The following is a 21,252-nucleotide window of genomic DNA, read 5'->3' as shown; positions in this document are numbered from 1 at the left end:
TCCTCCCGGTGGGTTCGTGGTCTCACTGACTTCACAGTCCCTGGCGGTGAGTGTTATACCTCATAAGGTAGTGTGGACCCAAACACCCAGCAGCAGCAAGATTTACTGTGAATACAAAAGAACAAAGCCTCCACAGCGTCTAAGCCTACTCGATCAGGTTGCCACTGAGGGCTGTGGTGGGGGGGTGGGGGAGGGAGGAGCAGCTTTTATTCCCTTATTTGGCCCTGCCCACATCTTGCTGATTGGTTCATTTTACAGAGCGCTGATTGGTCCATTTTACTGAGTGCTGATTGGTGTGTTTTTACAGAGTGCTGATTGGTGCATTTACAATCCTTTAGCTAGACACAGAGTGCTGATTGGTGCATTTACAATCCTTTAGCTGGACACAAAAGTTCTCCAAGTTCCCAACTGACCCAGAAGCCCAGCTGGCTTCACCTCTCAGTGTGATCAGGGCTCACTGCAACCTCCACCTCCCAGGTTCAAGTGATTCTCCTGCCTCAGCCTCCTGAGTAGCTGGGACTACAGGTGCTCACCACCTTGCCCAACTAATTTTTGTATTTTTAGTAGAGATGGGGTTTCATCATGTTGGCCAGGATGGTCTCGGTCTCTTGACGTTGTGATCCGCCCGCCTCGGCCTCCCGAGGGTAAAGAGTTTTTTAGACAGGATGCCAAAAGCATGATCTGTCAACATAAAAATTGGTAAATTAGAATTCACCAAATGACAGTGTTAGGAGAATTAATAGACACTATAGACTGGGAGGAAATATTTGCAAATCACATATCCAACAAAGGACTCGCATCCAGAATATAAAAAGAATTCTCAAAATTCAATAGTAAGAAACAACTCACATTAAAAATAGGCTAAAGATTTGAACAGACACTTCACCAAAGAAAATATATGAGTGAGAATTAGCTAGGTGTGGTGGCACATGCATGTAATCCCAGCTACTCAGGTGTCTGAGGCATGAGAATCACTAGAATCTGTGAGGTGGAAGTTGCCATGAGCCGAGATTGCAGTACTGCACTCCAGCCTGGGGGACAGGGTGAGACTCTGTCTCCAAAAAATAACATAAAATAAAATAAACTCTGTGTGTGTGTGTGTGTGTGTGTGTGTGTGTGTGTGTGTGTGAGAGAGAGAGAGAGAGAGAGAGAGAGAGAGAGAGAGAGAGACAAATAAGCACAGTAAAGATGTTTAACATTATCAGCCACTAGGGAAATGCATATTATCTTTTAGCATGGCCAAAAACAAAGTAAAACTAAACTGATAATATCAAGTTATGGAGAAGATGCGAAACAATGGAGTACATTGTTGGTGAAAAACAATGCAATGCAAAATGCTATAGCCACTCTGGAAAAGAGTTTGGTAGTTTCATATAAAGTTAAACATACATTTACACATAACCTAGAAATTCCATTTCTGGATGTTTACCCTAGAAATAAAAAACACATCCACACAAAAACCTATATAAGAATGTTTATAGCAGTTCTACTCATTACAGCAAAAAAAAAAAAAAAAAAAAAAAAAAAAAAAAAGGAAACAACCTAAATGTACTTCTGTGGGTGAATGGATAAGCAAACTGTGATGGATCATATTTCCTGTGAGGGAGTACCACTCAGCAACAAAAAGGAGCAAACCACAAGCAACAGTATGGATGAATCTCAGAAACGTTATGCTGAGTAAGAGAAGCCAGACACAAACGACTACATTCTGTAAATTCCATTTATCTGAAATTCTAGAAAAAACAACTGATTTATAATGACTGGAAGCAGATCAAGTGGTTGCCTACAGATTGATTGCAAAAGGGCAGGAAGGGGCTCTTGTGAATGACTGAAATGTTCTATATCTTGGTCGTGGTGGTGATTATATGGGTGTATACATTTGTCAAAGCTTAAAGTTGATAATGTACACATCTTATGACTGAAGTGGCTCACTTTTAGGTATAGAGCAATGTTTATCAAGCTGCTGGTAGAGTCCTGCTATTAGTGAATCATCAAGTTAATTCCAGTGTGTCTACTTAGAGAGGTATTTATCCTGGAACTAATGAAGCTGAAGCTTCAGCCTCCCACCCTTACAAAACATCTTCCAAGTCCTGGTTACTAATTTTGTATTCAAACTTGTGTGTTTTTTCTTTTTCTTTTTCTTTTCTTTCTTTCTTTCTTTTTTTTTTTTTAGACAGAGTCTCCCTCTGTCTCACAGGCTGGAGTGCAGTGCACCGTCTTGGCTCACCGTAACCTCTGCCTCCTGGGTTCAAGCAATTCTCCCTTCAGAGTAGCTGGGATTACAGGTGTTCACCACCATGCCTGACTGATTTTTTAGACGCGGTTGCACGACGTTGGCCAGCCTGGTCTTGAACTCCTGGCCTCAAGCAATCCACCTGTCTCGGCCTCCCAAAGTGCTGGGATTACAGGCATGAGACACTGTGCCTGGGCAAAATTTTGTACTTTTTTTCAAGGGGGCTCTCAAATTGTATTAACTTTAGGCTCCACAAAATCTGGATCTGCCTCCGGGTGACCAGAATTTTTTTTAATGAAGTGGAATAGAAAATATAAGGGTGCTTTGCAAAACTTTATTCCAGTTTATATAATGGGTCAGGTTGTAAAATTTTATTTCTTACCAGAGTTTGTGGTTTAGTGCATGTGCGTGCACACACACACACACAAAGTTGGAAATTCAGTGCTATGTAGAAATCTATGTACATGTGCACAAGGAGGTCTGTACAAATTTAGTGCAGCGCTGTTTGTAAGACAGAATCTTTGGAAACAACCTAAATGCCCATCAATATGAGAATAAATAGACTGCAGTATGCATATGTATGTAGTAGAATTCTATATAGTTAAAAGGAATGAACTAAAGCTACATGCATCAGGCTAGATGACTCTCATAAACACAGTATTAAGTAAAAAAGTGAGTTGAAGAAGGTTACCTAAAGCATGATACCATTTAGATAAAGTTTAAAGCAATTTGAAAAACAATACTATGTCTGATGAGTTTCTAGGTATTGCTCCTAGATATAGTTATATACATAGAAAAAGTAGTAAATCATGCATGAGACTGACAAAAAAAAAAAAAAAAAAAAATTCAGGATTGGATAATGAATATTTCTGGGGAGGAAGGAGGGAGGAAATGACATGAGGTGATATACAGGGCTTCAATTCTATGCATTCTTTTTTTCTTTTTCAAAGAATGTGTTTAAGGATAATAATGGATTTGTGGCAAAAAAGTTAAAGATCAACAAGGCTGGTTGATGCGCAAGTGGATTTTTGTTGTGTTATTCTGATTCTTTTCTGATTGTGTTGTATTCTGTATGCATATTGTTGAAGACATTGGTAATATGTATGTTTTTGTGTTTGTGTAGTGTGGCATTCACACACATCACACTGTTTAATTTTTATGACGGCCTCGTGAAGTGAGTGAAACATAAATTATTATCCCTATTCCACAGAACAGGAACCCAAGACGGCAGAACAATTTAAAAGGCGGACTAGGGACCTGGCTAAGCTGTTCCTTGCTTAGTCTAGATTTGCATGGAAATCCACTGGAGAAGTTTCCCTCAAGTCCACGTGGCCTGATCCAGCCTGAGCTGACTTCCTCATCTCTTCTCTCTCTAAATCCCAAGGCTTTGGGAAGGCACTTACTCAACGGGGAAACAACTTGTATGCATAACAGCCAAATGTTTGTTCAAAAAGCATTCATTCTGACATGCGGGGTGGAGCAGTGAGGGGGGACCTGCAAGAACGACTTGGATGAGATGGATAGGTATTTACAAGCCAATGAAGAGGAATTTGTCCTTGGACAAATCACTTAAACTTTTACTACTTATATTTATGCTCTTGTAAACCGAGTGTGGAATACTCTCGACTGCTCACCCCTGATGAATGCTTTTCGAAAGTTAGAGACCGAGTTACAGTCATCAAAATGCAACGACGTCAACCCCTCCCCTCCCTTCCCTTCCTGTTCTTTTTCTTTCTTGCGCTTTCTTTCCTCTCTCTTTCTCTCCTTCCGTCTGTCTTTTTTCATTTTTCTTTTTTTCTTTTGTTTTTTGACACAGTCTTGCTCTGTTGCCCAGGCTGGAGTGCAATGGCGCAATCTTGGCTCACTGCAACCTCCGCCTCCCGGGTTCAAGTAATTCTCCTGCCTCACCCTCCCGAATAGCTACGAGTACAGGCGCGTGCCACCATGGCCCCGGGCTAATTTTTGTATTTTTAGTAGAGACCGGGTTTCACCATGTTGGCCAGGTTGGTCTGGAACTCTGGCTTCTTTTGATCCACCCGTCTCGGCCTCCCAAAGTGCTGGGATTACAGGCTTGAGCCACCGCGCCCGGCCAGACGTCAACTTTTCAGTACCTTTCAATATGTTCTTTGCACCCCATTCCTCAAAGGCCTTTTTTCACTCTCGTTTAAATGGTAATGACCATTTTAAAGGAGATTAAGTTTATACTTGATAAGATTAATAACTTTTTTTTTTTTTTTGAGACAGAGTCTCAGACTGTTGCCAGGTCTGGAATGTAGTGGCGCGATCTCAGCTCACTGCAACCTCCACCTCCCGGATTCAAGCGATTCTCCTGCCTCAGCCTCCTGAGTAGCTGGGATTACAGGCGCACACCACCACACCCGGCTAATTTTTTGTATTTTTAGTAGAGACGGGGTTTCACTATGTTGGCCAGACTGGTCTCGAACTCCTGACCTCGTGATCTGCCAGCCTCCGCCTCCCAAAGGGCTGGGATTACAGGGGTGAGCCACCGCGCCCGGCCAATAATTTTTGAATCACTAACATACAAATGTCTTTTGTGGATTAAAAAAAAAAATCAAAACAATACCTAGCTGGACAGGATTAAAAATCAGCAGCTTATACTCTATCGCCCTTTTGTCGGTACCGACGGTATGTTAACCGTGAGACTTAGAACCTTGTTTCACAGCCCTGATCGTGCCTCGTGAGGATCTTTTACGTTCTGGGTATTCTGGTATGGAAGAGGAGAAAATCCGGCGCAATCCAGGAAAATAGGGAAGGATAAACCTGGAGCCCGTGCGTTCATGCGCGCCCGGCTAGGTTTTCCGACGGCCGCGGTGTCTCGGTGGGGACCGGTCCCAGAGGCTTCGGCAAGGACCCGGAGCACCCCCGCCCCGCCACCCGCGGCAGAACTAACCACGGAGGCCGCAGGTCCCTTTAAGGTGCCCGGCAAGCGGAGAAAGGGAGCAGAGGGGGCGGGAGGAGGGTTCGGGAGCGCACGCCACGTGACTCGGCGGCCAAGTTCGCTGCGAGTTTGACAGAAGTTTGAATCGGACTCGGGGGCTTTCTGCTGCCGGCGGGGCACCGCGGCGGCCGCAGCCTCGGAGAGCACGAACAGCAGCGCCCCTGCGACCCAGCTAGCCAGTCAGCCTGGACTCCCGCCCACCGACGGCCGCTCGCGCTCTGGCCCAGCTCGCCTGCTCTGTCCCCGACCCGCAGCTCCCCGCTCCCCCGCGGTGTCCACCTCCTCCCGGCCAGGGAGCCAAGCCCCCACGCCGCGCCCCACGCCCGCCGCGCCAGCATGTCCTCGACCGAGAGCGCCGGCCGCACCGCGGACAAGTCGCCGCGCCAGCAGGTAGTCCCTGCGCGCCTCGGACTCTCTCACCCGCCCCTCTCCACCTAGATGTCGGGCTGGACCCTTATCCCACCCCTGGACCGCGTGTGAGTGGGGCAAGGGGACCAGCGCCTTCCCAGGGCTCCCCACCGCCCTGATCCCCCGGACGGCTGTGTCTCCGCAGGTGGACCGCCTGCTCGTGGGGCTGCGCTGGCGGCGGCTGGAGGAGCCGCTGGGCTTCATCAAAGTTCTCCAGTGGGTGAGTCGCTGCCCCGGCCCCGGGCTATTTCGGGAGCCTGGGCTGTGACGCTGACCCGAAGCAATGGAGCCAGGGTGGGGGCTGGGGAGGTGCTGCGGCCCGGCCACGGCGGAAGGGTGGGAGGCGGTGACAGGTGGGCGGGGGAGGGGCGGGCTGGGGCTGCTTCTCCGGACTTGGTGGCAGGAGGGTGAAGAGGGAGGCATGCGGAGTCCCGGATTCGGTCCTTCTATGTGCAAGGAGCCTTTGCCCAGGGCGCTCACATTTCACTCGGGCGAGAGGACCCGGGTGTAACCTTTCCAGAACTCTGATCCTGCACATACCACTCCTTGGTGACGGGAGGAGGGAGAAGGACGAGGGGGACGAGGTCCGCTCTTCACCAAGAGGGAAGCCGTGGAGGGCAAAGGAGGGAAGGAAGCAGGCGATGGAAACCATCCTGCCCCCAAAACCACCAGGGACTGGGTGATCCTGCAGGTACTGGGCTCAAGGGACAGGCTCTCGGCTCGCCCTTCCCTGTTGAAGTCGTTGGAGTAATCTGAGTTCCTGTAAATGAGTGAGGGAGTGGATGAATGAATGAACGGAGCTTATGGCTCTATGATTAAACAAAAGAAAAAAATAAGACAGAATTAAAAATCACAGCATGGCTAAAATGTGGCATGTAGAATAAGATGGAACACTGATCTGAGAAGCTGGGGCCCTGAGATCCAGACCTAGACCGCCCGCCTTTTCCAGCTATGTCACCTTGGGCAATTCATTTCTCTGGACTTCAATTTCCAACACTAGTCAGATGTTGATCAGAACCTTCCTAGGGTCTCCTTAGGCTCTAAATAGGTTGGTGTGCTAGAATATGGCCCTATGTTAGATTTACTCTGTGACCTTGAAAAAGTCACTTGCTCAGGTCCTCAGTTTCCCCTGTTATAGTCTAGTGGAAATACTATCTTGCTTCACTAGGCCAGTGCCCAAGGCCTCCTGGGTATAAATCAGGAATATGGACAGATGCAGTCACTTTCTCAAATCATAAAGACTTGTAGGGGGCATTTAGTACACTATTGCAGAAGAGATTTTAAGTTAGACAATCCACATACCAAATGGTGTGTGAATAGCTTATTTAATGTGCTCTCAGTACAGAATTCAGCTAGGGAATAAGTTACCGTTAATACTGAGGAGGGTTGAGTTCTACAGGGCTTTGGAGACAAGAATTAGCACTGTGACACCAATTCTTAAATCATGGTTTGCATGAGAATAATCAAATATGGAACCCAGGGGCAAGAGTGCATTTGGGATTATCGGGCCAGCCTGGGAGCTCCCAAGTGCAAACTCTGGGACCTGGTGGGGACTTTCCACCTTTCTTACTGCCGCAAGAGTGGTTGGACCAATTGCTGATTGAGCTCTTTTGCCTTTGGCCCCTTCCCTGTTCTGATCCACCACTCAAGTGCCAGAGCGAGCCATTTAAGAATGGTATTAAGGCTCTGAGAGATTGGCAACCAGAACTGGAAGAACCATTATAAGCAATCCAGAGGAGTGGAACCTGAAATGTAAGAGAACAATTTTACCATTCAATTAGGCAAATGGATCCAACAGAATTTGAGACAGACTGTCAAAGGATAAGGGAGACAATGAGGGAGACCATGGACTTCTTTCCCTTGGAGGGATTCTGAAAAGTTTCCTTCTTCAACCCTGCCATCCTTCCCTCCACCCAGCACCCCAAATACCCACAACATTTCTGTAAAGGCTGTACAAAGCAAAGCCTAGGGAAACGATCCAGTCTTGAGGTCAGCATTAATGCCCTAGGAATTAAGATCTGATAGACTTTTATGATCTTCAAGTACTTAGAAAGGGGGTTGTGCAAAACAGAGTCCCTTTTCTCTCAGAATGCTAAAGCCTGGGCCTTGAACTAGACTCTGAATTCCGACTTCATTCACAGGGTAGCATCACAAAGAAACGTGCTTTGCTTTTATTGCCATCCCAGGTAGCCTGAATTCAGGGTGCCAGTTTCACTTGCTTTGAAGCTCTGCAGATGAGGTAACGTAAAAAGTACACAGGCACCGGCACCAGATATGACAGTGGAAATGTCATTTGAGTCTTTCACTTATTTCCTGTTTGGAGGGATCAAATGCTCCTGAGTGGAGAAGGAAAAAAGAAAACACAAAGCTTGCAGTTATTGTAATGGTAATTGAGAATTTTGGTGTCATTATTACCAAAAAACAGAGATTTTACTGGAATCTTTGTGAAAATAAAATAATGTTATTCTTTTATTTGTCAGGAGCTTATCTTAGAGTGTTTTTTTAAAATTGAGAAATCGATTAATCTCACTTCAATTCCAATTCTGGAGTCTCACTAAGTCTATACTAAGCTAGCAAAAATAACCTGAACATAGACCAATTATTGGAGAACTTGTTTTTTTAAAAAAAGAAAAGGATGTCAAATCATGGGAGTTCAAGGTAAAAAAGGAAAGAAAAGAAGTATCTTAAATTTTTTTTTCTTTTAAAGAAAAAGACATACTTAGGGAGGTTGAGGTGGGAGGATTGCTTGAGCCCAGGAGTTTGACACAAGCCTGGGCAATAAGGGGGGATCTCGTCTCTATAAAAAAATAAAGGCCGGGCGCGGTGGCTCAAGCCTGTAATCCCAGCACTTTGGGAGGTCAAGACGGGCGGATCACGAGGTCAGGAGATCGAGACCATCCTGGCTAACACGGTGAAACCCCGTCTCTACTAAAAAATACAAAAAACGAGGTGGCAGGCGCTTGTAGTCCCAGCTACTTGGGAGGCTGAGGCCGGAGAATGGCGTAAACCCAGGGGGCGGAGCTTGCAGTGAGCTGAGATCTGGCCACTGCACTCTAGCCCGGGCGACAGAGCTAGACTCCATCTCAAAAAAAAAGAAAAATAATAATAATAATAAAATAAAATAAAATCAGCTGGGTGTGATGACAGATGCTTGTGGTCCCAGCTCCTTGGGAGGCTGAGGCTGGAGGATCATTGAGCCCAGGAGGTAGAGGCTGCAGGGAGCTGTGCACTGCAGCCTGGGTGACAGAACTAGACCTTGTCTCAAAAAAAAGAAAGAAAGAAAGAGAAAAAGAAAGAAAGAAAATAAAGAAAAGAAAGAGAAGGAAAGAAAGAAAGAAAGAAAGAAAGAGAAAGAAAGAAAGAAAGGAGAAAGAAAAAGAAAAGAAAAGAGAACAAGACAGATTTTTGAGGTCAGATAGGCTTTGGTTTAAATTGAGTCTCCTCTGCTTTCTTGCTTTCTAGCTCTGGAACCTGGAGTAAGTAAATACCAAATCTTTTTTTTTTTTTTAGACAGGCTCTAAGATAGAGACTAAAATAGAGACTGGCTCTGTCACCGAGCCTGGAGTGCAGTGGTACGAACACATCTCACTGCAGCCTCAACTTTCTAAGCTCAGGCAATCCTCCCACCTCAGCCTCTCAAGTATCTGGGACCAAAGGCACATGCTACCATGCCCAGCTAAGTTGTAAAAAATTTTTGTAAAAATCGGGTCTCACTATGCTGTCCCCACCTGGCTTTGAGTTCCTGGGCTCAGGCGATATTCCCGCCTCCCCCTCCAAAAGTGCTGAGATTACAGATGTGAGCCACCTCACCTAAACAAAACAAAACAAAAAACAATGAGATAAGTGTGGGAATAGGACCTGAGGAGAGAATTTGTCTTCCTTGTGCTGTGAGGTAACTGGTGATGTTAGTGTCCTCAGGACTGTCACAGAATTATCACCAGCGAGCATGTCAGTACCAAAGGGGAGCCTCATCCTTAAACTAGAAAGGTTATTCTGACATCATTGCAAAAGAGATGCAGAAGGAGGAGGAGGAGGAGGAGGGCAGAAAATGACCAGCGCTGTCCCAGCAATGGAGGTACAAGAGGAGAAAGGCTGGTTGGCACCAGAATGCTAGAACTCCCCCTCGTCTCAGGGCCTCTACTTCTCCTTGGCTGCTCTTTATAATCAGTTTGCTCATCTCAGGGCCTTGTGCTTGGTGACAGGGGTGGTTTCAGTTCTTTCCCTCTCTTCTCTGTGTCTCAGTCACTTGGCACAGTTAAGGAAGAAAGCAAACCTGGAGTGGAAAGATGGAGGATTAGGAGACATGGAGGGGGTTGGGAGAAGGTGTCTTTCTGAGCTTCTGCACCCCAAGGCACAGAGCTACTCCTTCCCTCCTTGTAATCCTCAACACACATGGTAGAGATCTCTTCTTTAGCCTTAACAACTCTGGGATGCAGTGTTTGTTTTTATTATTTTTGTTTGTTTGTTATAATATGACACTCCTTTCTTGATGTGAATGCTCAAGAGCAGGATCTAGGTCTTATTCGTCTTCGCATCTCCAGCACCTGGCACAAGGTAGATGCTCAATCAGTGTTGAGTTAATGAGCAAATGAAATGGAAAGAGCACTGGGCAGGAAATCAGGAGATGTGAATTCTAAGCCTGGCTTTCACATCAACTAAATGTGACTTTGGGAAAGTGACTTAATCTTTTGGGGCTTCAGATTCCACCTCTGTGAAATAAGATGATTGGGCATGAGCATCTTTGAGGTCCCTTTTGTTGCTGCTCTGTGAACCTGTGATTCCCCTCAGATGTTCTCATTTTGCTCTGGTACCATCCGACTGTATAGTGTTCAGATTTAAACATATATTTTGGTAAATAAAAAATTATCATGTAAAATCCCTGACTTGAAAAGAATCAGAATACAATAAATACTGAAGTTATTGTGGGTGTATTTTGCCCTCTGAAGAATCTGAAAGCAGGATTCAGGATTGTCAGAACCTCGGGACTGTCATTTAGACACAGCAGAACTTTTGGTAATAATGGGAAAATTTTAGAATCTGTGCTCTCTGAGACAGTACCTGCTAGCCACATGAGGCTATTGAGCACTTGAAATGTGCCTAGTGTGACTGAACTGAATATTTGTGTGTGTGTGTGTGTGTTTTAGTAGAGACGGCATTTTGCCATGTTGGCCAGGCTGGTCTCGAACTCCTGACCTCAAGTGATTCGCCCACCTTGGCCTCCTAAAGTGCTGAGATTACAGGCATGAGCCACCACACCTGGCCTGAATTCTTTTGTTGTTGTTGGATCCAGTCTCACTCTGTCACCCAGGCTGGAGTGCAGTGGCATGATCATAGCTCATTGCAGCCTTGAACCCCTGGGCTCAAATGATCCACACACTTCAGCAGCCAGAACCACAGGCATGTACCACCATGCCCAACTTTTTTTTTTTTTTTTTTGGTAGAGATAGGGTCTTGCTATGATACCCAGGCTGGTCTTGAACTCCTGGCCTCAAGTGATCCTCCCACCTTGCTTCCCAAAGTGTTGGGATTACAGGTCTGAGACACTGCACCCGGCTTGAATTTTTTATTTAATTTAATTTTGATTAACTTAAATAATCAAGCTTGGCTAGTGGCTACTGTTCTGGATAGTGCAGCTCTAGAGTGTGAGCCCCATGAGGGCAGAGATTTTGATTTTCTTTTTCTTTTTTTGAGATAGGGTCTCACTCTGTCACACAGTCTGGTGTCCAGTGGTGCGATCATGTAGCTTTGACCTCCTGGGCTCAAGAGATCTTCCCACATCAGCCTCCAGAGTAGCTGGAACCACAGATGTGCACCACCACACCTGGCTAATTTTTCTTGGCTAAATAAAAAGTTGGCTAACCTCAAACTCCTGGGCTCAAGTGATCTTCCCACCTCAGCCTCCCAGAGTGCTGGGATTACAGGCATGAACCACCATGCTTGGCCTCTTTTTCTTTCTTGTTCACTACTAGATAATAGTGCCTAGAACCGTGCATAGTAGACATTGTACATGCTAGGCATAGTACATGCTCTTAAATTTTATCTTTCTGTAGATGCTCAGGAGTGCCTTTCAGGAGAGTGCTGGTGAAGAGAAGTCTCCATAACTGACCATTCACTGCCCCCAAGTTTTGAATACCTACTTTCTCTTTACGATTTTTATTTTTTTAAATGGGGTCTTGTTCTGTTGCCCAGCCTGGAGTGCAGTGGCATGATCATAGCTCACTGCAGCCTTGAACTCTTGGGCTCAAGTGATTCCTCCACATCAGTCTCCTGAGTAGCTGGGACTATTAGCAGGCACCACCATGCCTGGCTAATTTTTTGTTTGTAGTTTCTGTAGGCCAGGGTCTTGCTATGTTGCCTATACGTTGCTGGTCTCAAATTCCTGGGCTCAAGCCATTCTCCCGCTTGGCCTCCCAAACTGCTGGGACTACAGCTGTGAGCCACCGTGCCCGGCCCCTGCTTTCTTAAGGAACTTATAAGAAGCCATTCACTGACTAACTGCCAATAGGTAAAAATATTTCCAACTGTGCTGCCCTTCCTGGAATGTGACACCCTAATCATGTCCAGTGCTGGGCACCGGAAGCTAAGAGGAATAAAGAAACTTCTAAGAGGAATCAGATGCGCACAGAACTGACAAAAGGTTAGATAATTCCTACGAGGAAGAGCTGGAGAAGTTCCACTATGACAATGGTGAGGCCAATTTGAGTAAGTAAAGGGTAATGATGCAGAGGCTTTGAGCGACTCTTCTCTACCTCTGTGAAGAAGGTGGGCAGACAGGGCCCTACTGCAGTCTCCATCATTTAATTCAGGAGAGGAGGTTATTTAGGCATTGGAGGGTGGTTTTACTGTCTTCTTTCCCAGATATCTTTAACATGGAGACAATTCTCATTTGTCTGGAATAAACCTCCTGGAAACAGAGAGGTGCCCATTATGACCTTTGGAGAGAGGTCAATGGCTCCAGCATGGAGATCTGCAAGGCCAGGCACTGCAAGCCGGGGGCAGTGGTACTGGACACCTCCCAGGGGCAGAGCACAGCTGTTGGCAAGCCCAGCCAAGAGTACACTGACAACGTTACTCTCAGAGAGAGAGAGAGTTCTGGGACTGGAAAGGGCCTCTAGATTATCTACTCCAAACCCCTCCATTTAAGATGAGGAAACAGGTTGGGCACGATGGCTCACGCCTGTAATCACGGCACTTTGGGAAGCCGAGGCAGGTGGATCATGATGAGGTCAGGAGATTGAGACCATCCTGGCTAACATAGTGAAACTCCATCTCTACTAAAAAAAAATACAAAAAATTAGCTGGGCGTGGTGGCAGGCACCTGTAGTCCCAGCTACTTGGGAGGCTGAGGCAGGAGAATGGTGTGAATCCGGGAGGTAGAGCTTGCAGTGAGCCGAGATTGTGCCATTGCACTCCAGCCTGGGCAACAGAGCAAGACTAGACTGTCTAAAAAAAAAAAAAAAAAAAAAAAGATGAGGAAACAGACTCAGAGAGCAGAGTGACTTATCAGAGCTCACCCTGGCTAATTAGTGACAGGACCAGGTCTGGAACCTAGGTTTCCATACTCCTAGTTCAGTTCTTCTTTCACTCCATAATGCTAACAAGCATTAGCAAAATAAAATGTATATAGCTTCTATTCTAGACTCTGGATGCTGGGCTGACATATCCATCAGCTGTCTTCCAAGTGTTTAATGTCCAAGACACTGAGTCTCAAAGAAACATACAGAAAGTGAACAATTAAAAGAATAAGCTCATTGCTTAATAAGAATGTGACATTGGGTACAAGTCAAAGGTAAGTGCACAGGAAACCTAGTCTGAGCAGATGACGTGGAGGACAAGACATTTCAATTTCTCGCCTCCTTTTCTTTTCTTTTCTTTTTTTTGGAGTGGGGGGCAGGAGGGACAAGGTCTCACTGAGTCGCCCAGGCTGGAGTGCAGTGGCACGATCTCGGCTCGCCCCAATCTCTACCTCCCGGGTTCAAGTGATTCTCCTGCCTCAGCCGCCCAAGTAGCTGGGATTACAGGCATGCGACACTCTACTGCCAGGCTGATTTTTGTATTTATAGTAGAAACGGGGTTTCACCATGTTGGCCAGGCTGGTCTCAAACTCCTGACCTCAAGTGATTCACCCACCTCAGCCTCCCAAAGTGCTGGGATTACAGGTGTAAGCCACCGCACCTGGCTTCTCACCTCCTTTTCTAACCAAAGTGTGTTTCCCAGAAAGAAATTGAAAAATCATAGGACGAGGAAATTTTATTTCCCTCGAGAGAAAAGGTGTAGTAAAATGTGAGGAAAGGTAGAGAAGAAAACAATTCGAGTGACCTGAGACACTTCTGGATCTTAACACTGAGAAATAGCAGCATCAACAGATGACAAAGGGAAACACCAGTGGGGAAACGGTGGAGACTGATAAGGCAAGTGGAGGGTACTTTTCTCTGGGCTTGAGCCAAGATTGTCACATTGGCCCAGCCAGCGCTATTGCTAGAAGGCCATGTGCCTTTTGGGGAAGAGGAATTAGGCTGTCAGTACTATAGGACAGCAGTATGGCCCATCTGGGGTGGCTTGGTAGAAGCCGGCCCCTCTAGCCATACCTCCACCAAGGCAGGAAGCCACTGGAAGTTAGCAACTAGGAAACAAGATTAGATGACTAGTTCAAAGGAGAAATGAAACGCATTCTAGGCATGTCTGATCTAGGTTGATGCAGGGGAGTCTTTCTGAGTGTGTCTCTCCCTTAGGAAGGAAATTCAAGTCTATCTGTAAGCTAGAAGTTTCCTAAAGCCTGAATTGCAGAGGTTTTGTGTTAGTCATCTTAAGGAGGCTACCTATGGTCCCCTCCTCATGCCCAGTGGAGAGATCTGGCAACTGTCCATTTCCTGCCTCTTCATCTCCCTCGCAGACACTATTCAGTCAACATTATTCATTTAGCTATTTGGTCCAGCAGCCTGAGGCTGGAAGACAAATGGAAGTCATGGGTTTCTGCCTAGGAAGTACTTGATTAAAGGGTATCCTCACTGTCCCCCACTCCCGCACTTAATGTCTGCCTCTGTGGGGAGTCGCAGTTAGTTCTTGACTTTGGCCAGTTGAGGCCTTCTGACTCTCAAAGAGGCTTCACTCTCTCTCTCTCAGCTCTTTGCTATTTTTGCCTTCGGGTCCTGTGGCTCCTACAGTGGGGAGACAGGAGCAATGGTTCGCTGCAACAACGAAGCCAAGGACGTGAGCTCCATCATCGTTGCATTTGGCTATCCCTTCAGGTGAGCAAGAATTGGTTCCAACCCAGCACATCGTCTCTCACTTGATTGGCAGGACCTGCTTGGTCTTTTCCTCCTCCAGAAACCTAAAAACCATTCGTTGTGTGCCACTCCAGATTCAAATAGAATGATAAGACTTAGATCCTTTCTGCTCTTTAGCAATTTCAGACACACTGACCAGAGCAAAACGTAAGGGAAACACAGATTGATCACTGTTATAATAATGTTCCAGTCCATGGACAACCCATGGCAGGTCACACCAGCTCATACAGAAAGAGCCAATGCAGTTTGGGATGGAGGCTTACAGGAACCTTGTCAAGGTGGACAGGTCTCTCTGACCCTCAGCAGCCTCCTCTCTGCCTTGAAGGTAGGGAAGCTTATTGGTACTTACATCCTAAAGAGTTGATGTGGGATCCTCAGCCAGTACCACCAGGATACAAGTGGGCACACCTTGACAGGGAGGTAGAAGTGAACTCTTCTCTGGGTATTTGGGAGCTTAGGAAGTAGGGGGAGCTCAAATGTTCATAGGAGAATGGGGATGGGGCTCACCTTTTCAGAAATTTCTAGTATCAGCACCCAAGTTATATTAACTGTCTCATATATAATTGGCTGTGTTTTTCTCTTTAATTTGTCCACTGCCTCATTGGAAAGCCCAATAAAGCCCAAGAATGGGTGATTCCAACCTTATCTTGGCCACTCTGGGCCTGCACTTTCCAGAGGCAGAATGAAGCTGATCTGCCTAGTGGTTTGGCTACCAGAAATAGAAGAACTACATATATTGCAGTTGTGACCTAAAGGGCCCTGGAGACACTTGGGAATACATGGTCACCATGTCTGGGCAGGGTAGATGAGTGGGATGGGAGGCAGCTGAGAGGAAGGTAGAGTTTTACTGGAAATTTTGGGGAAGTTCTCATTTTGACTGCAAGGTTCCTTCCAGAAACTTTCCTTCCTACATGACCCCTTTGTTGGCTCTGTAAGAGTTCCCTGCTGAGAACTAGCACAGGACTACTTCTGGGCCAGGGAGAGAGAGGATTGCTTGAGCTCAGGATGGCCTCCCCTGCCACCTGCAGGTTGCACCGGATCCAATATGAGATGCCCCTCTGTGATGAAGAGTCCAGCTCCAAGACCATGCACCTCATGGGGGACTTCTCTGCACCCGCCGAGTTCTTCGTCACCCTTGGCATCTTTTCCTTCTTCTATACTATGGCTGCCCTAGTTATCTACCTGCGCTTCCACAACCTCTACACAGAGAACAAACGCTTCCCGCTGGTGGTGAGTCAGCACGGGCCAGAAGGAATGGGGTGGAGAAACTGAGATGTTTGTGAGGGGGCTGAGGTCAGAACTGGAGCAGAGGACAAACATAGCGGCTTCCACCCCCATGGTGGAACCTCTGCCTCCATCAACCTCCCGTTGCTTGCTCCTGTTCACAGGAGGCCCAACAGCACCATACACAAGCAGGCTCTGGAGTTAAGACTGCCTGGGTTCAGATCCCAGCATGGTCCCTTACTTGCTGTGTGATCTTGGACAAGTTAAATAACCTCTCTAAATTGCAGTTTCCTTAACTATAAAATGGGGATAAAATAATAACTGCCTCATAGTTTTGTGTGTGTGTATGTGAAAAAATGAGAATGCATGTATTTAGTACATAGTTAGTCTCAATAAGCATTAGTGATTATTAATATTATTCCTCTTTACTCTCTTCCTATCCCAGGGCATGCAAGGTGGAAGGGGTGCCTTAAGGGACCCCATTTGCCTCCTGCAGTCTACCACTTGTAGCTGAGCAATGGTGATCAAAGGAAAAGCTGGGAGGGAAGAGTGGGGAGTTTAGGCTCCACTTGGGATGAGTGGGTTTTGAGGTGAGGCTGACCAACAGATGCCTTGGTACATTGTAGCCAGATCTTAGATGTGAGGGCATTAGCAGGGGCAGCCTGAGTGGCAGGATTCCTTTGGGGGCAGTGAACAGATACCTCAGGACCACCTGGGTTCTAGGTGTTGGGTAGGATGGGAAGAGGCAGCTATCCTGATACCCTGGGATTGCCAGCGTCATGGCAAGAGGATAAGAAGCAAGGGAATAATGGGGCCTTTCTGAGTGCATTTCCTATCCCTCTGCTCCTCCCAGGACTTCTGTGTGACTGTCTCCTTCACCTTCTTCTGGCTGGTAGCTGCAGCTGCCTGGGGCAAGGGCCTGACTGATGTCAAGGGGGCCACACGACCATCCAGCCTGACAGCAGCCATGTCCGTGTGCCATGGAGAGGAAGCAGTGTGCAGTGCTGGGGCCACGCCCTCCATGGGCCTGGCCAACATCTCCGTGGTGAGACCTGTGGCCACTGCGGGAAGCAGCACCAGCCCTGCTGCCCAGACCTGTCCCAGCTAGCAGGTCCTGAAAGGAAAGAGAGGGTGTCCAAGAGCTGGTGTCCCCTGCCTCTGGAGCTGGTGCCCTCACTGCGCTTCATGCTGGCTGCTGGCTCCTGGCTGACCCTGAGAGGACATTTTGGGATGAGGGGAACCCGAGAGCCACTTAGCCTTCTGTTCTTTCCTCCTTCCGCACTCTGCTTCCATCCAATTCCCTTCTCGTATCCCCACCTCTAGGCATACTCTCTGTGATGTCTCCCCGCCTCCTGCCTGTTCTACACAATGTGCACATAAAGGGGAGCCTGGGGCTGTGGCTGAGCTTGAAGCTGGGAGCAGACCCAGCATGAGTGGGAAGGGGCTTACTGTCACTCAGCTCTCAGCCTGGAAAGGGGCTTTGGAGCAGTGGTGGATAAGCTGGATGCATATAGATTTGGCCATCCCAGTTATTAGAATGTTGAAATACGTCCATATCCGTTGGTAAAGAGCTGAGGTCTTGAGCTTCTCAAATGCTGCCCGTCATCCCAGCCACCTCAGCCTTGCTCTGAAAATGACTTGTTCCCACGGCTGAAATGTTTAATGGCTGGCACACCAGGAACACACTTCTGGAACTTGCTGGAACCCTGCTGAAGGTTCCCCCCACCCAAATTTTGTTGTAAAAATGTTCACAGATACAACAAAGTTGAAAAAATTTTACAGTGAACACCCACACACTCACCACCTAGACTGTGCCATTAACTTTTTACTAGACTTGCTTTATCACATATTTATTCACTTCTTCATCCATCAGTCCATCTTGTTTTTAGTGCATTTCAAAGATTTGAGACATCAGTACACTTTCCTCTAAGTGCTTCCTGCTGTGAGGTTTTAAAAATATTTTGAATAACTATTTGAATATAACCTTGGCTGGGTGCCTGATCATAGGGAAGGAGCACCTTGGACAGCTCCTGCCACACCTACCTGGCAGAAGGTGCTCCAAACAGGGCCTCACGTGTGCTGCGGGAGGCACCACAGGGCTGACTCTTGGCTCCTTGCTACACTTCGCACAATGCTCCTCTAAAAGGCCAGATTCTGCTAGTGACCGAGCTACATCTTGGGTGCATGCTGTGGACACAATTAGACACTTTCACCTGGGATTCCCTAAACAGGTGATGGGCCTGAGCCCTGCCTCTATACCAAGCTCTCTGTCTTAATTTAGTCTTTTTGGCCCTCTGTGCTTCTTCCCTGCACAACCCCCCACCCCCACTGCAATAGGAACTCCCCCTCCCTGTTCCCACAATGACCCCCTGACTATTCTCACAAATTCCCTTGATGTCTTTGCAGCTCTTCGGCTTTATCAACTTCTTCCTGTGGGCCGGGAACTGTTGGTTTGTGTTCAAGGAGACCCCATGGCATGGACAGGGCCAGGGCCAGGGCCAGGACCAGGACCAGGGCCAGGGTCCCAGCCAGGAGAGCGCAGCTGAGCAGGGAGCAGTGGAGAAACAGTAAGCAGCCACCGACCCGGCTACTCCCGAACTGGACAGCACCTCTTCAACCACCTCCGGCTTCCAGGACCTTTCTCTTCTTCCTCCTCCAATTCCCCTCCCCCATCATTCTGGTCTTTGAGCTTTGAGACGATGGGCAGGCATCAGCTGTTGGAAACCTGGGCAGCCCTCCCAGTGGCTTCCTATCCTCCTCCTTGCTGGAGCCATGAATGGCAGGACCTCAGTGCTTCTTGTCCAGTGCCTGGACCCAGGCATCTTACTTCGGGTGTTACTTGTACCCTTACAGTCTCTGAGAACCAGCTTCTGCTGCAGGTGAGGGTTGGGGGCAGGAAACCAGTACCCTGAGACTGGTTCCTAGCAGCCACCTTTCTGTCAACCTGTCCAGCTTCAACAATATTGGGGGAAGGGAAATCAGCTAGTAGCCTTCCCTTCTGGTCCCTTGTGTGGAAGCCCCAACAGTGGTTTGATGACCCCTCCTCAGTGGCTGCCATCTAGTCCCTGTGTCTGATCAGTCAGTCCACGACTCAGTGTGCCTTCCACTGTCTTCTCTGGCCTCTGCCCACCCACAGAGTCCACCATGTGTGAACCAGGGAGGTCCACCAGCCTAGAAAACAGCCCTTCAGAGGGTCCTAATGAGGCCTGGACTCAGCTGGGGGCAGGATAAATTTCAACTGAGTTGCAGATTCAAGAAAGTAAAGCCAGTAAACTTGCCGGCAGAATCAACTTCTTCTATCCCCTCAATCCTCCCACCCACCAGGCTGGGGCACTTTCCACCCAACACTCTAAACTCTGCTTTAGAAATGCCCTGTCTTCCTCCCTGTCCACCTTCTTGGTCTCACATTTGGGACTCAAAAATGTGGAGTCTAGGACCTGCCCCCTAATCCCCTTACTTCTCTGTCCATCTCCCTTCCCCAGCCTTGTGCGTCTGAGGCATTTGAGATCCTTTTTGAAGTCTGTCCAGCCCTTCCTTTTATTCCTGTGGGGCCAGATAAGGGCTTAGGAAGGGCCAAAGGACCATCATGAGGCTAAGTTGCCCCAGAGCCCCAGGATGGATGGGCCCATTTTTTCCTTATTCCCTGCTCAGTTTTCCCCCTGCTCCTCTAGTCCTTCTTTCATATTTCCCCTTCTCATCTTGAAAACAGGATGTTCCCACTCCCCTTGCCCTCCCATTTCTCCCCTGTGTCCTTATTTCTCCATCTCTATCCCCTCCCAAGTCCAGGGCAGGCCGATGCTATTGGTGCTTCTTCACTTTGGGACCCAGTTCCATATTTGTCTTTAGTGTATATCCTCTTCCTGATACCTCCTTCAGTCCCTCTCTGGGCCCCAAGGCTGAGAATCAGTGCTAACTGGGTAAGGATCATTTGCTTTCTACCCAGCTCAATCTGCCCTGGCCATAGGGCTTCCCAGGGAAGGAAGAAGAGGGAAGAACCCAACCACTTTCCAGTCCAGTGCCAACTGGCCCACCAAGCATCCCAAAGGTGAATGTGCCCTGTGCCAATCTCTCCTCAGGACTGAGTCAACTCCCTTCAACCTCCTCACCTCTCTAAACACCATCCATAGTAACATGTGCATTACTGGGGTACCTAGGAGTCAGGACTTTTGACTTCAGGCCAGTCATTTTCTCCTGATGGGGAAAAGGTAAGATTTACATCCCCAAAGGCTCAAGTCCCTCAGTGAAAGAATTAGTTTTTGTTTGTTTGTTTAAGATTTTGGGGAAGAGATCTGAGGAGGAAAGAAAGGAGATGGAGTGAGAGGGTTTCTAAGTCTGAAACCTCTCCGTCGTGAGCTGTCCCCAGGTTACTCAAGGATAAGGGGGGACAGTTTTGCCTACAGCTCCAGAGCACCGAGAACAAAGGGGCGACCTTCATTTTTCTTCAAGCTGGCCTCTGTGGGGGTCTGTGAGCAGCTTCTACTGGATCTTTGTTTGGATTCTGTGTCTGTATTTATAATTTATTTGAAATGTGCTGGGTAGTGTTCTCATTTGGGGGCTGAAGTTAGCAACTGGGCCTTCAGCTAGGGAAAGCAGTTGCGGGCGGGGGGTGGGGGGAGATTATATTCACTCCTGCCAAGGACTCCCAGCCCAGAACTCTCTTTAGAGCAAGGAAGGCTCGTTCTCTTTCTTCTCAGGGGGCTCTCTTGTTCTCCGTCAGGAGAGCCTTGATTTAGGCTATGGCCTCACTCTCCATGGCCACCCTAAGAGGAAAGGCTACTTCACCTCATTACCTCCGGAGGGCTGGGCGGGGCCAAGTGCCTCATCGGACTCATGTTCTCTCCAACCAGGGCTGGCATCGCTGCTTTGCAAAGTGGGGCCTGAGGTAGAAGAAGATGTCTGGTTTCTCCAGCTGCTGTAGGAGGCTAATGGGCAGGGCACTTGCCCTTTGTCCCACTAGATTCTAACCCAGCGCCAGGGTGCCCACCTAGGACCTTTCCTGGACATGAGTTTCCTTCACTCTCACGGCCATCAGTCTCCTACTTCTGGGATTGCAGATCGGGGTGGGGGGAGAACGTTGCATGTTGTTTTCTGGTGCCTGTTATTACACATTTGAATAAACAGTGCTGCAAGTACTTGCCAGG

At 47.7% G+C, this 21,252-nt stretch overlaps 1 protein-coding gene across 2 annotated transcripts; it reads left to right on the top strand.

The window, feature by feature from the left end:
- Positions 1-5,232: 5,232 nt before the first annotated feature.
- SYPL2 (synaptophysin like 2) lies at positions 5,233-21,250 on the top strand. Of its 2 annotated transcripts, XM_023232654.3 has the most exons (6): positions 5,233-5,582; positions 5,746-5,820; positions 14,724-14,848; positions 15,916-16,117; positions 16,965-17,156; positions 18,518-21,250. In XM_023232654.3, exons 1-6 carry the CDS (start codon positions 5,529-5,531, stop codon positions 18,680-18,682), a joined length of 813 nt encoding a protein of 270 aa, XP_023088422.1. In that variant the 5' UTR covers positions 5,233-5,528; the 3' UTR covers positions 18,683-21,250. The 2 variants fall into 2 exon arrangements, with proteins under 2 accessions (XP_023088422.1, XP_023088423.1); XM_023232655.2 differs by lacking the exon at positions 16,965-17,156 and having other exon boundaries at positions 5,247-5,582.
- The last annotated feature ends 2 nt before the right edge of the window (positions 21,251-21,252 follow it).

The sequence above is a fragment of the Piliocolobus tephrosceles genome, chromosome 1 (genome assembly GCF_002776525.5).
Source record: "Piliocolobus tephrosceles isolate RC106 chromosome 1, ASM277652v3, whole genome shotgun sequence".
NCBI lineage: Eukaryota > Metazoa > Chordata > Mammalia > Primates > Cercopithecidae > Piliocolobus > Piliocolobus tephrosceles.
This window is presented reverse-complemented; position numbering and strand designations above follow the sequence as displayed.

Coding starts and splice junctions, on each gene's coding strand:
- SYPL2 (XM_023232654.3), top strand. CDS start 5,529: ATGTCCTCGACCGAGAGCGCCGGCCGCACCGCGGACAAGTCGCCGCGC. Junction 5,583..5,745: donor ACAAGTCGCCGCGCCAGCAG/GTAGTCCCTGCG, acceptor GTGTCTCCGCAG/GTGGACCGCCTGCTCGTGGG. Junction 5,821..14,723: donor TCATCAAAGTTCTCCAGTGG/GTGAGTCGCTGC, acceptor TCTCTCTCTCAG/CTCTTTGCTATTTTTGCCTT.